This window comes from Acanthaster planci, linkage group LG01 (assembly GCF_054643075.1).
Source record: "Acanthaster planci isolate LZ-2023a linkage group LG01, COTS_SCS, whole genome shotgun sequence".
In the NCBI taxonomy this organism is placed as follows: domain Eukaryota; kingdom Metazoa; phylum Echinodermata; class Asteroidea; order Valvatida; family Acanthasteridae; genus Acanthaster; species Acanthaster planci.
This window is the reverse complement of record NC_141777.1, coordinates 9,812,620-9,831,750: the sequence shown is the minus strand read 5'-3', so window position 1 is coordinate 9,831,750 and position 19,131 is coordinate 9,812,620. Positions and strand designations below refer to the sequence as shown.

The 19,131-nt window shown below is 42.1% G+C and overlaps 2 protein-coding genes across 2 annotated transcripts in view; one reads left to right on the top strand and one right to left on the bottom strand.

Annotated features, from left to right (window-relative positions):
- Positions 1 to 480: 480 nt before the first annotated feature.
- LOC147800313 (uncharacterized) lies at positions 481 to 7,281 on the bottom strand. Its single transcript, XM_087142753.1, has 5 exons — positions 7,266 to 7,281; positions 6,605 to 6,673; positions 2,615 to 2,904; positions 1,853 to 1,930; positions 481 to 1,436 (listed from the first exon to the last, which is right to left on the bottom strand). Exons 1-5 carry the CDS (start codon positions 7,279 to 7,281, stop codon positions 1,383 to 1,385), a joined length of 507 nt encoding a protein of 168 aa, XP_086998879.1. The 3' UTR covers positions 481 to 1,382.
- A 522-nt stretch (positions 7,282 to 7,803) lies between these two features.
- Positions 7,804 to 19,131, top strand: part of abcb10 (ATP binding cassette subfamily B member 10) — a 15,157-nt gene continuing 3,829 nt past the window's right edge. Inside the window, exons 1-10 of the mRNA XM_022243704.2 lie at positions 7,804 to 8,684; positions 9,577 to 9,792; positions 11,238 to 11,440; positions 11,883 to 12,017; positions 14,373 to 14,519; positions 15,245 to 15,380; positions 15,844 to 15,939; positions 16,660 to 16,869; positions 17,335 to 17,414; positions 18,238 to 18,418. Coding sequence (XP_022099396.2) covers positions 8,303 to 8,684; positions 9,577 to 9,792; positions 11,238 to 11,440; positions 11,883 to 12,017; positions 14,373 to 14,519; positions 15,245 to 15,380; positions 15,844 to 15,939; positions 16,660 to 16,869; positions 17,335 to 17,414; positions 18,238 to 18,418 — 1,786 coding nt within the window. The 5' untranslated portion in view covers positions 7,804 to 8,302. The remainder of the gene's footprint in view (positions 8,685 to 9,576; positions 9,793 to 11,237; positions 11,441 to 11,882; positions 12,018 to 14,372; positions 14,520 to 15,244; positions 15,381 to 15,843; positions 15,940 to 16,659; positions 16,870 to 17,334; positions 17,415 to 18,237; positions 18,419 to 19,131) is intronic.

Sequence of the window (19,131 nt, the reverse complement as noted above, 5' to 3'; positions counted from 1 at the left end):
AAGTATCAAGCGAGAAGCCTGAATACAATGCCTTCTTTGTAGGTTCTCTTTCCTTCAAAGAGCCCCATTTGCACAGATGAGCAGTAACAATATCAAATACCCAGTCAAATATGGGGCACCATGGTTTCCTTACGGGACTGCTTTCCATGGGACTGGGTTAAACAGCACAGTAGAGTGATAAACCATTATCAGTGCCTGTAGAAACTCCAGAAATTTTTTTAAAGATAACCAACTTAAGACTACATTGCCTTGACCAATCAGTGGTTTTGTTAGGTATGATGTTACGCAATGGCTGGCATGGTCAAATACTCCTCTGACCTTTGATTGTTCCTGTGATGTGCCACTTGATTTGCTTTTGAGTGTAATTCACACCTATCTGTTCAGGATTCACTGTTAAATAGCATATTTCAACAACACAAGTTGACTGAATTTCAGTAATCTTGCACCTTACAAATTTCAACAAATTAAAACACAAAAGACTCCCTTGCCTTCACCGTTTTTATTTTAAATGTACGGACAAACGTTTTCCGTGAGAATACAGTTGACTTTTCCAAAGTAATAAAAATAGTTATATTTTCAGATTTTTTAAGATGAAGCCTTTGCTGTGAGAATATATAAAACTAATGCATAGACTTTGATATACGCAACATTTAAAAAATGAAAGACATGGCTGCACTGCAGAATGGCTAGAAAATATTTGTCTTTTTTAATAATATTTGTCTATTTTAATAATATTTGTCTATTTCTAAAATATAAATTGCTTACAGTAGTATGTTTCAAAGAAATATAAACCTTATACCCATCAATTTTCCAAACTTGGAATTCTAGAGTATAAAATGATTAAAAAATATGAGTGTATATAATATGGCTAAGCTAACCTGATAGGGGGCGGAGTCATTTCAAGAAAAGGAAGAAGGGAAGGTTACAGTGTCACTTTGAAGATCTTAATCAACGACGGTTTCAGTTTTCCTTGGAAAACAGTCACTCGTGGTGGCAACTCAAGTTGTTACTGCTGCTCCTCATATTTTGAACCCATCTTTTTGGATTTTAAACACTCTTGTCAAACTGTCACTGTGTTTTGTGGGTCCACATCCGGCATAATCGACAAGAATTGCTTTAAAACTTCAAAAGTCAACACAAGGTCCTCCAGTTAACAGTCTATGGCTCTTTTCTTTTGATGCCTTGCTTTAGACCCTCATTTCCACATATTTTCCCTAAGTTCCCATTTTTATTTTGACAAAATAAACAACTCTCCACTGAAATTTCAACTAGAATCATCTGAAGATCAGACTCTTAAGACATATATGAAAAATTAATAAAATCAGTTGCTTGGCACTGTTCAAAAAAAGGACTTTAGAAAATATACACCCTTTCAAGGCTGTTTAGCGGGCGACTGGGTTGTACACAACACGGCCTGCAACACTGCTCTCATCATTCTGTTGGAAGCAAAATGAAATAACATACTTCAGGCACATTTTAAAATACACGTCTTGAAAACACTTGTAGCCAAAGAACATATCACCAATATGTAAACCTTTCTAATTTACCGATTAGTGAATCTTGGTCAAGTAAATCTTGGTCAAGGCATTCAATGATGGTCAAGATGATGGACACTAGCAGATATATCTTCTCAAGGCTTGACAGAGGCTTTGTGAACAGGTTAAATGGAATAAGCGAGCAGTGGCTTTGGGTAACTTTTGCCTCCTTGCCACACGTCACAGTTTGGAAGAAGATAGAGGTCAAACTCAGTAACAGCATAGCAAGAACCTGTTCATGGGGAAAGGCTAGAGCATTACAGGAAAAATTCCACACCCCCTTCTATCCGAACTAAACCCACATTATCTGAACTCACCAAAGGATCCCCCATATACTGTGCTTCTATTCCTGTTGCTATGTAGGGTCGGATGAACTCCTGTCGGCCTGGCAAACCCTGATCAAAGAAAGCGCAATAGTTGAAGAATGATTACTATACATGAAAAGGGTGCATTTTGTTCAAACAGGCAGAAAAACAGAAAAACAGACCAGCCAGTAATCTCACTGTAGGGGGACGTAAGTCCCAGGAATTTCTTAATAACACTGTTATCTTCTTTGTTTTTCAAATTTCCAGTGGGAGGCGACGATTTTCAATGGATGGTTACCCCCTAGCCCCCCTTAGCCCTACACTGCCGGTATCAGCTGAATAAGTCAAACCGCACACACATTCATGGAAACAAAAGTCTTTTGCTCTTACCATTTCCTCACAATCTTTCATTTAATATAGATTGTGCTCTGTGCACTTTAGTGATGAAAGCAAAATCCAGTAGCGAAATGGACATCACTCAAGCAAAGTTCATTCAAATTTGGCAGATGCCCACAATGTGCACAATTTTCAAATAGTGGTTGAGATGGGCAACACAGCTTATAACATCCTTTATCCACAGAGCCAATTTCAAAATTCATACATCCAACTGAAAGTAAATTAACAAAGTATGGTGAATGAAGGATCATTTGAAAGCTTATAACATCCTCTATGCTATTATATATTTCAAACTGTTTTAAAATGATCATGCAAAGAAAGTGATCATAATCTGAAGTGCTTCCTATTTGTAAAATCTCAACATCTGACCAGTTGTACCTGCTGAACATATGGTGAGCGACTCATGATACTCATCAGACGATCCATTCTTTGCTCGTCCTCTGCCAACTGAGACGTGCGATGTGAAACCTGGCTGCGACGATCATAGTCATCCAGGCCATATTTGTACCGTGTGTCGTAGGGCAAGCTGCCTCGCTGACTGTAGGCCAGGCCCTTCTCATACCGCTGGCGTAGTACAAGACAACAGCAGAGGATCAGGCCCAGCAACGCGAAGAGAGAAACGACAACGCCGACTATGATGAGCACTGCGGCTAGAGTCGATGGCCCATCTGTGAACATCCGATTACAGAGAGGTATAGAGAGGTGGACAGCACACGGCTTACATGGCCGAGATTGGCATACCAACTATAAAATAGTCCTTTCTTGGATCTATTTCTTCACAGTTTCTTTTACCCAAAACCTTGGCAGCATATTTCCAAAGGTAAAGTACAACTTAATATTTACAGAGCCATCTCAGCTACAAATTATCAAAAATATTCATTCAAATAATACTTCACTTATATTGAGTCCATCTTCTCTCAATGAGTAGCAAAAACAAGGTAGTATGAAGAAAGCAAGATTTTACATTTGCTTTATGTTTGGTTTTATAGTCTTACAGATTGGATATGACCAGTGACCATGACAAACAATATCAGAGTCCTAGTTACTTAGGTTTTTCAAAATAATAGTGCAGCAAATTGGACTTATAACCAAAACAGGTACCTGGCAGACAAAGTTGATGTGAGGTGGACTCTTTTCCCAAAATAGTACTGGTTTTTGAGCATTACCTGTTGTGTCCCCTCGTTGGTAGCCAGTGCTGTTGGAAATTGGAGGTTTCAATCCAGACAGGGGAAAATCCCTTGTTTGGGTTCACTCTTCAATGGGACAAAGCGGGAAGTTGTACCCCACCCACTGGTTGCGGCTTTCCAAGGCCAATTAAAATAAACTGGTCTACACAACTAAAACCTGCCATTTGAAGTCACTTTATGTGTGACATTGAGCCATTTAGCCTCTAAACATCCCAGGTTTTTTCGAATCATCTTATAATCTCGAGCCTAAATCTTGGTTGTCGTTATGTCTAACCTTTTGAAACCTAGTAAGCGTGTAAAGACAGTAAAAGTACATGTATATTTGAAAGAATATCGACAATTTTTATATTTCATGCAATAGTTGGCTCAACTGTGTCACTTTAAAAGAAGCTGTGTTAAATAATGGGTGATTACACTAAATAAATTTGTGGTACCACTATGGATATATCTCTTTTTGAGAATGTGGGGTTCTAAAAAATCACTTTTGTGGACAGTCGTCAGAGAGACTGCAGCGGGTTCAGTGGTGAGGCAGCTTATTATGGTGTGTGGAGGGCAGTGAGGTGTGAAAAGGATGCTAACTTCGGATCCAACTGAGGTCACTGGGGGTGCTGGCAAACCAGTGAGACGTGTCAGTGGGAGGGAGGGGAGTGTGGAGGAAGGTAGCCAAGGGTATAGGAGACCCATTGGACGGGGATGTGAGGATGGGACGCCAGATGTCTATTCACTTTGTCCGTAATTCAATTGAAGAGGATAAATTTCATCTTGTCTAGAATGAATTGGCCTTCTTTGTAGTGAGAAACAACAAAGAAATAAGCTGGAATTGTAAAGAACAACATGAAAAATTCACTTTCACGGTGCGTTTGGATCACAGATCGTGCATGTTAACGACCACATTGAACGCATATAGCTTATCTACTGTTTGGGGTGTTTTGGGGAAGGGCAAATAAAAATATGCTTGGCTAGCCCTTTTAAGATTTAAAAAGAATCTTAACTTCTGGTCACGATCTTGAATTTCCAGTGATGGCAGTGAAACACGCAAGGCCAACTTTTTGAGAGTCACCAAGAGGCCAAGTCAGAGAGTCATCAAGTTTGCACTGTTTTCTATGGGCGCGTATTCAGTGTAGTGTAACCATTGATCTCCATTATAGACTGGATTATAACGTCGCGCATTGTTTGTGTATAAATGTGCGGCCGAACAATGGCGGCGCCTCCGGAGGGTAATGTGATGCTGTATATTTCTAGTCAACCCCAAATCTTTTTCCAATGGGATGATGGCTAAGCCCTTGGCCTCCCTCCAAAAACAAGCCAAAAAATAAACAGAAAATGCAAGAATACCATTTCAGGAAATAACTGACCATTTTCTTATTAAATTAACTAACCCACTGGAAAGCGATAATGTTAATGTGTTTTTGTGGGTTTGTTTTTAATTCATTTTTTACACCTATTGTCTACGGTCTCGATTTAGCAATATGTGACCCTCTCTGTAAAAATGAGTGTTAAGTCGCCAAAGCCACTTTTTGAGTTTTTATTTGTATTGGAAAGAGAAAATTGATTTTTTTTTAATTTAACACTCAGTTGACGCCCTGATGAAAGTGGTACTCAATGGAGAAAAATGCTGTAGGTTCCTATTTGATTTACACTTTGCAAAATTATTCTGAAGGACCTTTTTCTCCAAAGTGGCTCTGGTGACTTAAGACTCATTTTCACAGAGTGGGTCACATATTTTCATTTTGGGTCGGTTCAATCGTGATTTGTTCGCTGTGTAAAACTTTGAGAATTCCAATAGGACATGCAATAGGTTTTGCCAGTAAATATGATATCCAAACTATCTATGTGTTTTTCGGTCTGGTTTCGATGAGCCAACACTGAAAAAATCATCAGTAAAATGATTTTAATTTTACACACTCTCAGGAAAAGCTGTGCTAAATAAAATTCATTTATATATTGACTAAATTTTATTGAAAACCGACATGCGGTATACAGAAGTGTGAGAATCTCTTCTGTGAGCACAAAGTGAGTGCAGCTTTAAATGAGCGACTAAACTAACTTCCTGCCATTTTTAAAACAGATACTTATTAATCAGCTTAAAAAGTTGAGTTCACAACCTGACTTAAAGATTTACATTTAAAAACTACTTTCCGACATACAAAGTCAGTTTTAAAAATAGTTCTGTTACATAGACAAAGTTTCTTTCATTGAGTTGACTTTGAATTCACATGTTTGTAACTTCATTCAACAGAAACGTCAACACTCTGCTTCTCACTTTGGTTTCATCTCTGCCCCGAAGAAGAATTCTGTCACTCATATCACATCGTCTGTAACACGATTTGTGTTCAGTGCGTATTTATATCCGACAAACACAAATCATAGCTGTCTTGGAGATTTTTTCCAGTGAAATCTGGGTAAAATAAACGACAAATTAGGCATTCAGTTTTTGAAACCACTTTTGCTAATAAGTAACATTTCAGACAGTCCCAACTTCGAGATAGTGAAGTTAGTTTCATATACAAAGCCTGATAGGCTAGATAGACTGTCATAAATTTCTTACTAGACCTATATAGGCTTAAAGTTAAGCATTATAAAGTACAACTTGAGAAACTTTCTGAAACTGAAGAAAATGCGACTCACATTTCCTTCTGTTCCTTCTTCCAAAAATTGAACTTGACGTTGTTCTCCGGTAATTCACTGCTGCGTAAACCTCAACCATTATTCTTTCCAAATTTATCCACTCCAAGTGCAGAATTCAGTTTTTCTCCGAAATCTGACGATTGAAGCACAAAAACCTCAACCGGTTTTTGAAAAACTCCATTTTAAAGGACATGCAACGAAATTCCCAACGCTTGTTATTTACCCTCCCGAAAATATGTATACGCGGTACGCGGGACGCGATGTCCTATCCAGTCAATGAGTGCAACTAAGGCCGTGTCCGAAACGGGCTTCCAGAGCTACGGCTAGGCCTATTGTCTACGTGTCCCCACGCATTTCCAATGGAGCAAAAACCTAGACCTAGCTCTAGACAAGAGATTTCCCCTCAGAAATAGCGGTGACGCAAAGGTTGCGTGACGCAAAGATATTGTGCGTAAAACCAAGCCAAACTAACGCACTTGACAACGGTCTGTGTAAATATATGCAACATTCCATACGTTCTACATCCACGTGGTATGTTTCACCTGCTTCCTACCTGAGTGCGTGACTCGTGCTAGACTAGATTCACGTTTTGTCTGTATCTTCAAAATCCATGGGCGTGGCTCTAGTTTTAGATTAATAACATTATCGACCAAGTTCCAACTTCTCCGACGACTTGACCAATAGTTTTCGCAGTGTCATTCATATGTGCGTACAGCGTAATACAAATGCAATGCTTTGGGCAGGGGGATCCAAAGGCACAAATTTGCGAATGAGAGGATCCACCAGTTAGAAAGGGATTTTTTCTCAATACGTCGGGGGCATGATGTGCAAAACTGGCGACGCCAATATTCAATATACTCAAATGGATTAATTGTGAATTAAAACCAAACGTATACACTGTAAAAACAACGTAGTTTAAACACATTTTTGCACAAAGTTTTTGACATGTTTAGTGTTATGTGTTTAGGAATGCGTTGAAATGGTAAACGGATTTCGAAAAGCTAAACATATAGCTCGGCGTAGCGTTACATTTCTAAACACATTTAATAAATATGTCATGGGTTGAACGGTGTGGGGAAAATGAGTAAAAAAAGTGTTTAAGCTCTTAACCTTGTTTTTACAATGTCGTTGTGAAATATTTGATATTAAGATTCCATCTGATTAATTTTGTAATTTTACACTGCACAGAACAAACCCTCGAAGTAAAGGTATACTTGTAGCCATGTCCATGGTCGGTGTCTAACTGTCAGCACACAACTGGCAAATTCGAATTTACGTGTATTCAAGAAACAAACAAGCCATTTTTGAATAACAAGGAAAAAAGTGGGGGGTTTCCTTCTTCTGCTGCCCCTATGTCTTCTACATTTCAACACGAAGTTTTACAAAAATGAACACACTTATTTTTAAATTGTGTGGCAAAAGATGGTTCCAAAATAACACGGGGTCGGCATTTCAGTATCGTGTGACGAAATCAAACACTTGAATTCCTGGCTGAAGAATGCATGCTTTAATTTATTGAAACAACTGCTGAAATTGTATAGCAAATGCAAGTGCGCCGAGTCGAATTCTTTGGATGAATTTGGGAATAAAAGTCGAACGTTATGTACAGGTACATTAATGAAAAACATAACGGATAGTGCATTTTTGTCGCTCATAATGACGCAGTTTCAGTGGTTTACCAAAGATAGTACTGCGGTGGTTCCCCCCCCGCAGCTCTGGGGTACCTATTGGTGGCGCCATTCATAGCCTTAACTAGATCATGCACCCAAGTCTTATGAAACCCAGCGCTAATGTTACGTTATGCCGTTGTATACAGCATGTAATTTTTTGTACTACAGGTACTTAAAGTATCGTCAGGCCGTTACTTTACGATAGTAGTAGTACTTGCTTGCAAATTGCTAGGCCAAGCATGGGCCAAGCATGCCGGATGCCATGGCAAAGGCCCTCCTAACGTTAGTTTAGTTGGTCCGTCCGTGGTTGGTCAGACGGTAGTCTTTACCGTGTCTACTTTCCATGCTTTCGCAGTTTCGGGGCTAGCCTACAAAAAAAAATTAATAGTGGAGCGCAACCTGATAAGAAGACTTAAAAGAACCGGTAACCCTTCCGGGTCAGCCTACATCATCAGATCATTGGCATGATTGATTGGAATTTGTTGAACTTTAGTCTTGAATGAACTTGAAGAACAACATTTATCAATAGGGCCTAATACACAGTAATAATAGCGAACATTACTCCGGCCTGAGGAGTCACAATGTATGCCTCATCACTTCTACTCTGTGCACGTGGTAAGCGGTGCATCGTCAGACTGTTACAGAATGGGATGTTTGTTCAAAGTGTGCCCAGATGGCAGGCTGTCAGTGTCAGAGGAATCCAGTCCGTCAAGCTTTCTAAATCGTCATCATTATCGAGAATGCTATCACAGCATTTTACACGCAGGCCTAGCCCTATAACGAAACAGTTGCCCTTCACAATCTGTGCGGGCTCTTGGAGGACGTATTCATCATCGGAAGACAAATCAGGGTTAGACTCATCACTTACCACACAGGAGCTTACGACGAAAGCTATGGTGCCTAAACTGTCTGAAATGAGCAGGCTGATGTCTCTAGCTAAACCGGAGGCAACACGATTAAGTGGTAGGTAACATGTCCACGGCTTAAAAAGTTGGGCTCTCTACTCACATGTAAATTATTCTAGTAAGAACCCATAAGGTGCTAGAATGTTATGTACATGTACCTGTCTAAACAAATACCACACTTGGGCCATTTTCCAATACTTGACTTGGTCTCTGTTTCAGGTTTTGTCTCCAAAATCAATCCCTGATTGTGGACCTAAAGCATTCGAATTAAATTGAAGTAGGGCCTAGGCCTACTGTAATATTTTGCTCTTTTGCACTTCTGCGTCTGGTTTGATATTCCTTTGGCACTATTCTACCCGTACTCACTATTGGGTATGGAGGTAACTTTAAATCGGGTGGTTAAAAAAACCTGAAGAAGTGTTAGACGGAGACAAAGTTAAGTATTGAAAAATGGCCATATAATCATGTGTATTCACTGTATGTTGGATGGAGAGAACTGGTACCTTGGATGGCTCTTACAGTTTTGTGCATGAAGGACTCATGGTCCCTTTCAGAAGTACTGTTGGACAAAGGAGGAATGAGCAAGAAACTAGACAAGAAAGCAAGACCCTAAGAGGTTATCAACGGAGGGCAGGTTTGAACGATGAATAACTAATGTGCATGTTCTCGTAGCAACAATTTGACGGCCATTTGGTGCAGACTCATTGCATGTGCGCACACATTCATGCACATTTTGCGTAGGACCTACACAAAAGCTACAGAGCATTTGCCACCAATTTGTTTGAACATAGTCTTTGCGTGGGGGGAGTCAGATAGGTAAACACACATGATTGAAAACTTTCCACTGGTTTGCCTCTTCTTCCCAATGAGAGTGCACCCCAACTAACTTGTTACATAACCAGTCATCCCCAAATTGGTGTCATTGTTCTCTTTATATATCCACCAATCAGTGGCCATAGTTCTGCTGGCCTTCTCGAGCGGTGTGACCATGTCTGTGCCCTTTGCCTTGGGCAAGGTCATTGATGTCATCTACAGTGGCTCATACAGTGGTGTCGGTAGCGGCGACATGATGACCAACCTCACGTATCTGTGCGGCATCCTGTCCACCGTGTTCCTGCTGGGAGCAGGCGCCAACTTCGGCCGAGTGTATCTGATGTACACGTCGGGTATGCAAAACAATTTTTTTTACTTACTGTAGTAGAGGGTTCTGGGGGGGGGACCTGTGAACAATGATCCAGGGTAAATTTCATGAGGAGGCACCGAAAGGTGATGAACTTTGGCATTGACATAGGTTGTGTACATTTCATAAAAACAGGCCACATCAAATTTGACAAGTTGTGGCTGTTGTTTATGAAGTTGAGGGAGTTAGATCCTAACCAGACGCATCTCACTAGAAGTTTTGATGCCCTTCCAATGTATGGTGGTGGTCCTTTGTATTCGAAGATGACGTCATCGTTTTGTAACTCGATGAACCCGGAGATGACTGCGCAGACCAAAGTTGGATGCGCAGAGTCTAGAACAATAGGGGCACTGGAAGCTAGTCGTCATCCTAGGCTGGCTGTTTCGCTTATGGTGGCATTTATCTCTCGCTACGGTCAGGCGTTGTCGACGAGCTTCCTCAAACCTGGAGCTGGCCTTGAGAGGTCTGTTGCTGGCATTGGACTCTAGGTCTTTTGGTTGTATATTGAACAGCAGGAGGTTGGATTTAACGCAGTCCTTAAACCTCTTTTTGGCCTGCCCTGCTTACGTCTTCCACACGCCAGTTCACTATACATTAGGTATCTGGACATCCGGTGCTCCTCCATGCGAATAACGTGCCCTGCCCATCTCAACTGGGCCTTGATGAGCACTGATTCTATTCTGTTAGAATTCGCACAGTCGAGGACCTCCAGATTAGTTACGCGGTCTTGCCACTGGATGCCAAAGATGGAGCAGAGAGCACACATGTGGAAGTTCTCCAGCTTCTTAATGTGCCTGCGATATGGTGTCCAAGATTCGCATCCATAGAGGAGAGAGGGGAGAACCACGGCGTTGTAGACTTTGAGTTTTGTCATTAGGTGAATGTTGTGTTGGTTCAGGACTCTATTGCGGTGCCTCCCTAGTGCTTGACTTGCTTTACTGATGCGGGTGTCTATCTCCTTGTCGAGGGAGCCATCGTCTGAAATGGTGCTGCCTAGATACTTGAAACTCTGGACATTGGAGAGCTGGGTGCCGTCGATGGAGGAGGAGAGTCGTCGTTAGGAGCAGGCTGGTGGAGCACTGATTGTCAGGCCGAACAGCTTAGAGGCCTCTGAGAAGTGGTCCAGCATGAGCTGCAGGTCAAAGGCAGTGTGGGCCATCAGTGCGCAGTCATCGGCAAACAGTGCATCCTGAAAGAGGTCGTAGCGGCACCTGGTTTTGGCAGTGAGGCGACGGAGATTGAAGAGGGAACCATCCAGACGATAACGGATGGAAACTCCCTTTTTCAGGTCACGGACGGCATGGGACAGCATTTGGGTGAAAAAGATGTTGAACAGGACTGGTGCCAGAACGCAGCCCTGCTTTAGTCCATTGCTGATTGCAAATGTCCTGATTGCAAATGTCAAATTGTGAATGTCCTGTTTTTTCCTAGGGGAGCGTGTGATCAAACGTTTACGGGAATCCATCTTCAACTCTGTCGTGAAGCAGGAGATTGCCTTCTTTGACAAGACTCGGACTGGGGAGCTCGTGAATAGGCTGTCCACAGACACGACTGTCATTGGGAATGCAGTGACAACCAACATCTCAGACGGATTGAGGGCCCTTGCCCAAGCCATAGGGGGTGTGGGCATGATGGTAAAATAGAATCAGGTCTTCAGTTGTCTGGGGCTGTTGTGTGGGGGAAAACTATTATTGGTTTGTCCTGCAGTCTGTTGATATTTTTAAACTTATTTTAAGAAGCTGACTGATATCTGTTTGGATCTGTGAACAAGTGATCAGTCTATTGACTGATTGATTGGTTATTTCATCAATCAATTGCTTTTTCAGTTGGTACATAGATGAGCTGATTCACCAATTGATCTATTCGTTTATTGATAAATCAGTTGATTTTTTTGGTTGTTGTTGACAAATCAATTTTATGCAGGGTTCATGTGAATAAATTTGACTAATTTGTGTCTTTGTGTGATGGGTAATCTTAAGCCTTTCATACAGTTGAATACACTTGTCAATTTTGTCATGTGACTAAGTTTAATAATATGCCCCCGTTTCTTCCCTCCATTCTGCTGCCTTTTTACAGTTTTACACCTCAGTCAAACTGGCTACCATTGTCATCAGCATAGTGCCCCCTGTGGCCGTCATCGCTGTCATCTACGGCAGATTCCTTCGCAAGATCTCCAAGCAAGTGCAGGACTCACTGGCCAAGTCTACCGAAGTAAGGCCGCATCAGAATCACTTGGCTGCGGCTTGAAATTACGCAAACTCTGTTGGAAGTGGCTGCAGCCACTACTGCAGACTGGTGTGTAATTTCATGCCGCGGTCAAGTAATTTGGAAATGCCAACAGTGATTTCTGGGAATGGGCATTGCAAGGAGGGTAAAGAGTTGAAACAGGGAACCAAACAAGTAAAGATAGGATGAAAGAGGCAAAAAAAAGGGCAATTAAAGTCACCAAATTGCTCGAAAATACACTATTCAAAAAAAGTTTAAGACCACTTTTTATTTTGCGTATACGTTTTGTGATAAGAGCTATTGTGCTGCTGAAAATAAATCAATACAACTGTCCTGAATGACCTCAAACACACCGTAATCAATATCACATGTGGTTGGTTTCACTTGTTGCATAATGTCTCTTGCATCATTGCACATCCTGAAATGTGGGCTTTTAGGGTATCAGCTGACCACATGAAGTGGTACAAAAGTGGGTACAAGAGCATTTTCTGTCATTGGTCTCCACAATCAGACAGCTTACAGCAGCAACACCAAGATGCCACCAAAGTGAAGCAGAGATTGCTAGAGCCCTAGGGATGCTGGAAGCTAGCTTCAGTCATCAGCAGAGCAAACCAATGACACCTTGAGACAGGGCTGTACTCAGAGAGACCCTGCAGTGGCTGACTAGCCACAACAACCCCAAAAGATGGTCGCTACTTGATGAATCTCTGCCTCCACAACTGCTTCCACAGTGCACCTCAACTCAATAATGACTTCGCTGCTGCCACTGGAGTGACTGTTTCCACTCAAATAATCCGTAATCGACTTAACAGAGCCAATATGCATGCCAGAAGGCCAGTGCAGTTTGTCCGACTCACAGAAGAATCTGTCTCAACTGGGCTCAGGGGCATAATGGATGGACCCAACAGCAGTGGTGTGGTGTTCTGTTCACAGATGAGAGCAGATTCTCCCTCGACCACAATGATGGACGTGTGAGAGTCTTGAGGCGAGCAGGAGAGAGATTTGCCAAACCCTGTATTGCAGAACATGACCCTTATAGAGGAGGCAGCATCATGGTGCTGGAGGCATCGCCTTTGGCAACCGTACTCGTCTCTGCGTGGTCCCAGGGAGGGCAATGACAGGAGTGAGATACAGGGATGAAGTCCTTGAACCAGTCACACTGCCATTCGCAGAAAATGCGGGGGGAAATTTCATTGTCATGGATGATAATGCCCGTTCCCACCAAGCAAAGGTGGTGACACAGTTCTTGGAGAACCATGAGATCGAGCGCATGGACTGGCCAGAGAATTCCCCAGACTTGAATCCCCAAGAACATGTCTGGGACATGATGGGGAGGAGTATCGAGCAGCTGGATGCACAGCCACATGGACTGCAGCATCTGGGTGTGGCTCTGGAGGCTGCATGGGATGCGCTGGCCATCAGAGATGTCGATTGCCTCATTAACTCCATCAGACAGCGGTGCGAAGCCATTATTGCTGCTAGAGGAGGCCATACTCGCTATTGAGCCGATTGAAAGACATTCAGTCTGAAAATTTTCAAAAAATTGTCATTTGACTTTTCTCTGAAACTGTCCATTTTGAGATTGCCCAAGTTCTCATCATGAAAATGTGCATTTAATGTTTTGAAGAATTTTTTAGTTTTTTAATCCAATGAAAATACCATCTAGACTAACAAAAAGTGAAAGAACTAGATTTTCAGAAAAAAATTACAAGTAAAGAAAAAGTGGTCCTTAACTTTTTTTGAGTAGTCAGCGTATCTCAGAATAGAGCCCCCCTCCCACCACTAACGGTTTGTCAGCTTGCCACCGATGGATTCCTTGCCTCCCTGGAAAAAATCCTGGCAGCTCCCATGTACGTTTGTCCTTTGAACAGCTATGTAAGGATGAGGAAATCACCATCGGATATTGGTGCATTGTGCAGGAAACATTGAATGTGAAATCGACATTGCTTTTATTGCCAGTGCTACATGTATCTCCGAATGTTGTAGAGTATGGATTTGTGACGATTTGTGAGCTTCTGAAATTCAGAGCTCACTTCTTTGGACAACTTCCTCAACATGGTAAAGACAGAGGTATGACAAAGCAAAATGTGATGTGGTACTGTGGCACATGCATTTTGCTGTCCACAGAGCCTGCATGCAGTCAATGCCAACATTCCAAACAGAATATTTTGAAATAGTGCTGCAACAGTAGAAATCTCCAGGCCAGCATGCCTGTGCTGCACATTACTTAAACAAAATCATCCTGCTGTAGTTTTGTTACCAACCCTTGAACAGTGCTGTGAAATTGAAGCGATATTTCCAATATAACACAGCCTCATTGCATATCCTGTACATTGTCAGGTAGCTGAAGAAAAGATCAGCAGCATTCGTACCGTGCGGGCCTTCGCTCAAGAGAATCGAGAGAAACGGGCTTACTCAGACGCTGTACAACACGTGCTGGATCTGGCAACCAAAGAGTCCTTTCTGTGGGGAGCATTCTACGCAGTGGTAAGCCCATGGACTTACATCGCTTTGCCAGAACCCAGGGCACTTTGATTTGTACTTCCGGATCTGTCCTAAAGGCTGGTTCGGACTTCAGGCACATGTGCAAGCAAAGCAAACCTTGCATGCAGCGGAATTCATTTAAGCTACAATGTGTTTGTATTTTGCAAATTAGCAACAGGAATAATTGATTAGATTTGACGAACTTGAATTGTGTTCGCTTTGTCACTTTTGCTTGATATATGAACATGAGTTTTATGTATCTGAGACAAAATTGGACATTACTTTTGCCTGCAGTTCAGACGTACATTTACAAGTGGTGCAGGAACCAGCTAACCTGTAAAATTGCACGTAGGAACCCAGGTACCCAAATGGAAACCAGGTACCCAAATGGAAACCAGGTACCCAAATGGAAACCCATGTACCCAAATGGAAACCAGGTACCCAAATGGAAACCCATGTACGCAAATGGAAACCAGGTACCCAAATGGAAACCCATGTACCCAAATGGAAACCTGTTCCAAACTTTAAAACAAAAGGGGGAAAATCAAATTTTTATCTTTACCCAAGATGCTCCTTAGCAACCTTTAGATATCACAAATAAAATGTGCCAGTTCGTCTTTAGTGGAGATTAAACAGTCAGTGAAATACTTACAGACAGGTTTCCGTATTGAGGAAAGATACGCTGGGTGTTAATGGTGTTCACCTTTGACTTGTGACCTCTCTGACAGATGGGCCTGTCCAGCAATTTGATCATCCTAGCCGTGTTGTATAATGGCGGCACCATGATGAGTGATGCTCAGATCACTGTGGGCAGCCTTTCCTCATTTCTGCTCTACGCTGCTTACGTCGGTATATCCGTTGGAGGTAGAGAACCATCAACATACACAAATAATGTACTGATCCAGATAATCCCATAGAAAATTCTCATCTGTACATTATTATGCTTTAAAGTAAAACATCGGGCAGATCTTGTTTGAACTTTAACTTAGCACTCTTTTCAAACTAACATTTATGGCCTGTTTCTTGTTTTTTGTTTCTCTCGGCTAATACTGCAAAGTATCTATTCCTTACAACCTACTACTTTTTCTTGCTGAAATATTAATGTGCAACAAAAACTATATTTAAAAATATTCCAGAGGGCTGACAACTTTGCCCTTCTAAGCTTTGACAGTCAGTACCGTTGTATAAGAATTGAAAGGGATGTCTGACTGACAGACTGTGCATTTCTGCAAATTGATTTATTTCTTAAACTAAAGCCTAACTCATCAATATTTTCTTGTACAGCATCATATTTGTTTTTTTTTTTTGTTGTTGTTGGGTGGGTTAGGCATCAGTTCTTTCTATTCGGAGCTGATGAAGGGTCTTGGGGCAAGCACGCGGCTCTGGGAGATCTTGGACAGGAAGCCAGCCATTCCTCTCTCAGGTAAGGATGTCAGAGGTTGCTGACTTTGAGTCACCACTCCGAGACAAAAGCCAGGGCAGTTTCAGATGACCACAGCAAGACTTGCCAAATCCAACTCCCGGTCCTTGTGTAGAGGGAGAGTGTTCAAATGAACTCTACCTATCCTCCCACTCATCCATCAGATTAATATGTTTGCAATATTGACCTTGGTGTCACAAAGGTTTGCGACTACATTACAAACACGGTGCTCGTAGTACTGCGCAACAAACCTTTTGGTGTAATAAAAATGGACTTCCACAGCCTTGGCCTCCTTCACAGGCCAGCCATCTGGAATTGAAAGGGAGGCAATCCCTGTAAATGTTTCTTAAAACATACTATAAAAAGTTGGAACATTGATGATAAACTAGGGATGAATTATACATGTAGATGACTGTCCTTGGGTAAAAAGACCTTTCTCCTCGTCTGTTCAAATGCTTCAAAGTGAGGCTGTACAGCAAAGTAGTCAGGTTCTCCCCCATTTTTGAGTGTTGTAATGAAGTAGAATCAGGGAACATGATGAAAAAATGCCATGTCATGAATAAAGTCTAAATAGGAAACATCATGACAGTAAGTGGTGTTTCTAGCTGCCAGCACAGGCCTTGGTCATTTATGTTTCAGTCGATCATACTTTTCCTGAAATCAACCTGAGACACAGTCCATTGTAAGCTGAAACCCCAACAAACTGTCCACCTCTGTCAACAGATGGTCTTGTCCCCAGTAGTTCGGCGCTCCAAGGGCACATCGATTTCAAGAATATCTATTTTGCCTACCCACTGAGGACTGACCAACCAATCTTTAAGGATTTGAGTCTCTCTGTGCCTGCTGGCTCCGTCACTGCCGTCGTCGGGTCGAGCGGATCAGGAAAGTCCACTCTCGGGTCCCTGCTGCTGCGATACTATGATGCAGACCAAGGTATGGCATTGCTCACTTGTTGCGTGTTTGCATTGGTTTATGTACAGACCAAATTTCGACCCAAATTAGCTGACCCATTAGGGAGCACCTCTTAATTTGGAATGGTCGGAATGTTTCTTTTTGGAATGTTGGGATCTCATTCTGAAACAGACAGCCGTCCCACAGGGGGCACAGCGTTTTCAGTCCAGCACAGTCTGTGCACAAAGTGAACCTTTTGCGCTGGCGTGCAAATGTTCCGATGGAACACCAGCATCCCAGAGAGAATGGTCCGACAAAATGCAAATGTTCCCTGCTTTTGAGTGGCTCTGTTATGTCTTTATATTGACTCGGGGCACAGATTTTCCCCTGGTTACATTTAATATCAGCGCTGTCCAACAGGTTTAAAAAAAACATTCTGCAAGCTAGTTGTTTCTCTGTTTTCCTGAAAATGAACCTGTCCTCCCCTGCCTTGTGTGTGTTGTGCAGGTCAGATTTTGCTGGACAGTACAGACATTTCAACGCTGAGCCCAGAATGGCTACGATGTCAGATAGGAACAGTCAGTCAGGTACACGTACATGTTTCTTCACAGGACTATATTTTTCATGTATGGAGTAGCTGATATTGAAAAGTTGCGGTATGTATTTAGAAGGGTTGTCTTTGAAATTATCCGAAGAGAATTTGGAGTCACCCCAAAATGGAACTGGGTACCCTCAATTTAACGTTGACTGTCTGAGTGTCATGGCACTCCTCACAATCTAATGTTGAGAATGAGTCTGCCCTCTCAGCTGTGAGGAGTTTGAAAATGGGCTGGGTTTGGGTTAAAGGTTGAACATAATACAAACACTTGGACATACTCTCTGAGTCCTTGTTTCATTTTATTGGGCAGTTGAGGGAAAAATTCTGATTGGTCGTCAGATGGGTTGTCTTTGGAATAAACAGAGGAGAGTGTGGGTATTTAAATCCCATGAAAAATGAGCCTCCTATATTAGCTGTGTGGCTTTTTTAAATGGGCTCCTGAAGTTCTCATGAAGTGAGAGTAGAGTCCAAGTGCATGTGCACTGGTGGATCAGGGAGGGAGCCCAATAGCTAGGGACCATGCCCCCAGCCATTTTGTTCTTTGGTTTTTTTTAATGAGAGAAAAACAGTTTTCGGGGGCTATTCCCTATTCCTTTGACAACCGTATAAAAAGCCCCCAAGGTTAGCCTCACCCCTCAAAAAGGCCTCAAAAGTTTACATAAAGAAAAATGTTCCAAAACAATATTGGTCCCCTCCCTCCCCGTAAAACAAAGGTGTACAATTTTCAGTTTTTTATGATTAGCTAATGTGCATGCATGTGTAATTCTTGTAATTTATTTTTTTTTTTTCATGTATGTGCATGTGGACTGCAGGAACCAATATTGTTCTCAACGACCATCGGGGAAAACATTGCCTATGGTGCCAACGACCCAGAATCGGTCACATCGGAGGAGCTGGTGGCTGCAGCTCGGACGGCCAATGCCCTGGGTTTCATACAGGCATTCCCTGATAAGTTTGACACGGTGGTCGGGGAGCGAGGCCTGATGCTCTCAGGTATGTGTGGCTCGTGTATTTACACAAGTTTTACGTGGGGCCTGATCTAAGGAAATGAGCCTCAAGTCACCAGATCCACTTGCGGGTTAAACATCCTTTAAAAAATCTTGCATGGTTTAAGTCAACAGCAGGCTTCAGTGTTTTCTATCCAAATAATGTTCATTTTTATCAGGATGCCAAACTGACTCATACATCAAAACAAAGAGCTCATTGTGCTCTTTCTAATGCGAATTATGGACTAACCTACACGTACAGGAAAAATGACTTCTAGGACTCATTTTGTGGGATCAGATCACTCACAGTTAGAGGGTAGATTGTTGAGATCTATTCAGTATATGGAAGTTTACCTCTCATTTGTTAGTATGTTTGTTCTAGGTATGCTCTTCAGAAAATGTAGAACCCATGCACCATGTAGCGAGGGACCTCGCTTCCAAAGTCACAATACAAGCACATATTATTACTGAACTGCCTAGTCAGTTTCACTCTAGACTATTGTTTTATTGGACGATTAAAAAAAAACTTAATCCACCCCGAGTGATCCCTTTTCACCACATCCATGGTTTGGAGCGTTTTACTGTTGGAGGCTTCTGACTCACTTCCCATCAGCAAATATACTGATAGATGTGAGGGGGACCACCATAAGGGATGTGTAGCTCAGTTGGTGGATGAGCCAAGTATGGTGTTGCAAAAGCAGCAGGCTCATATGGAAGGGG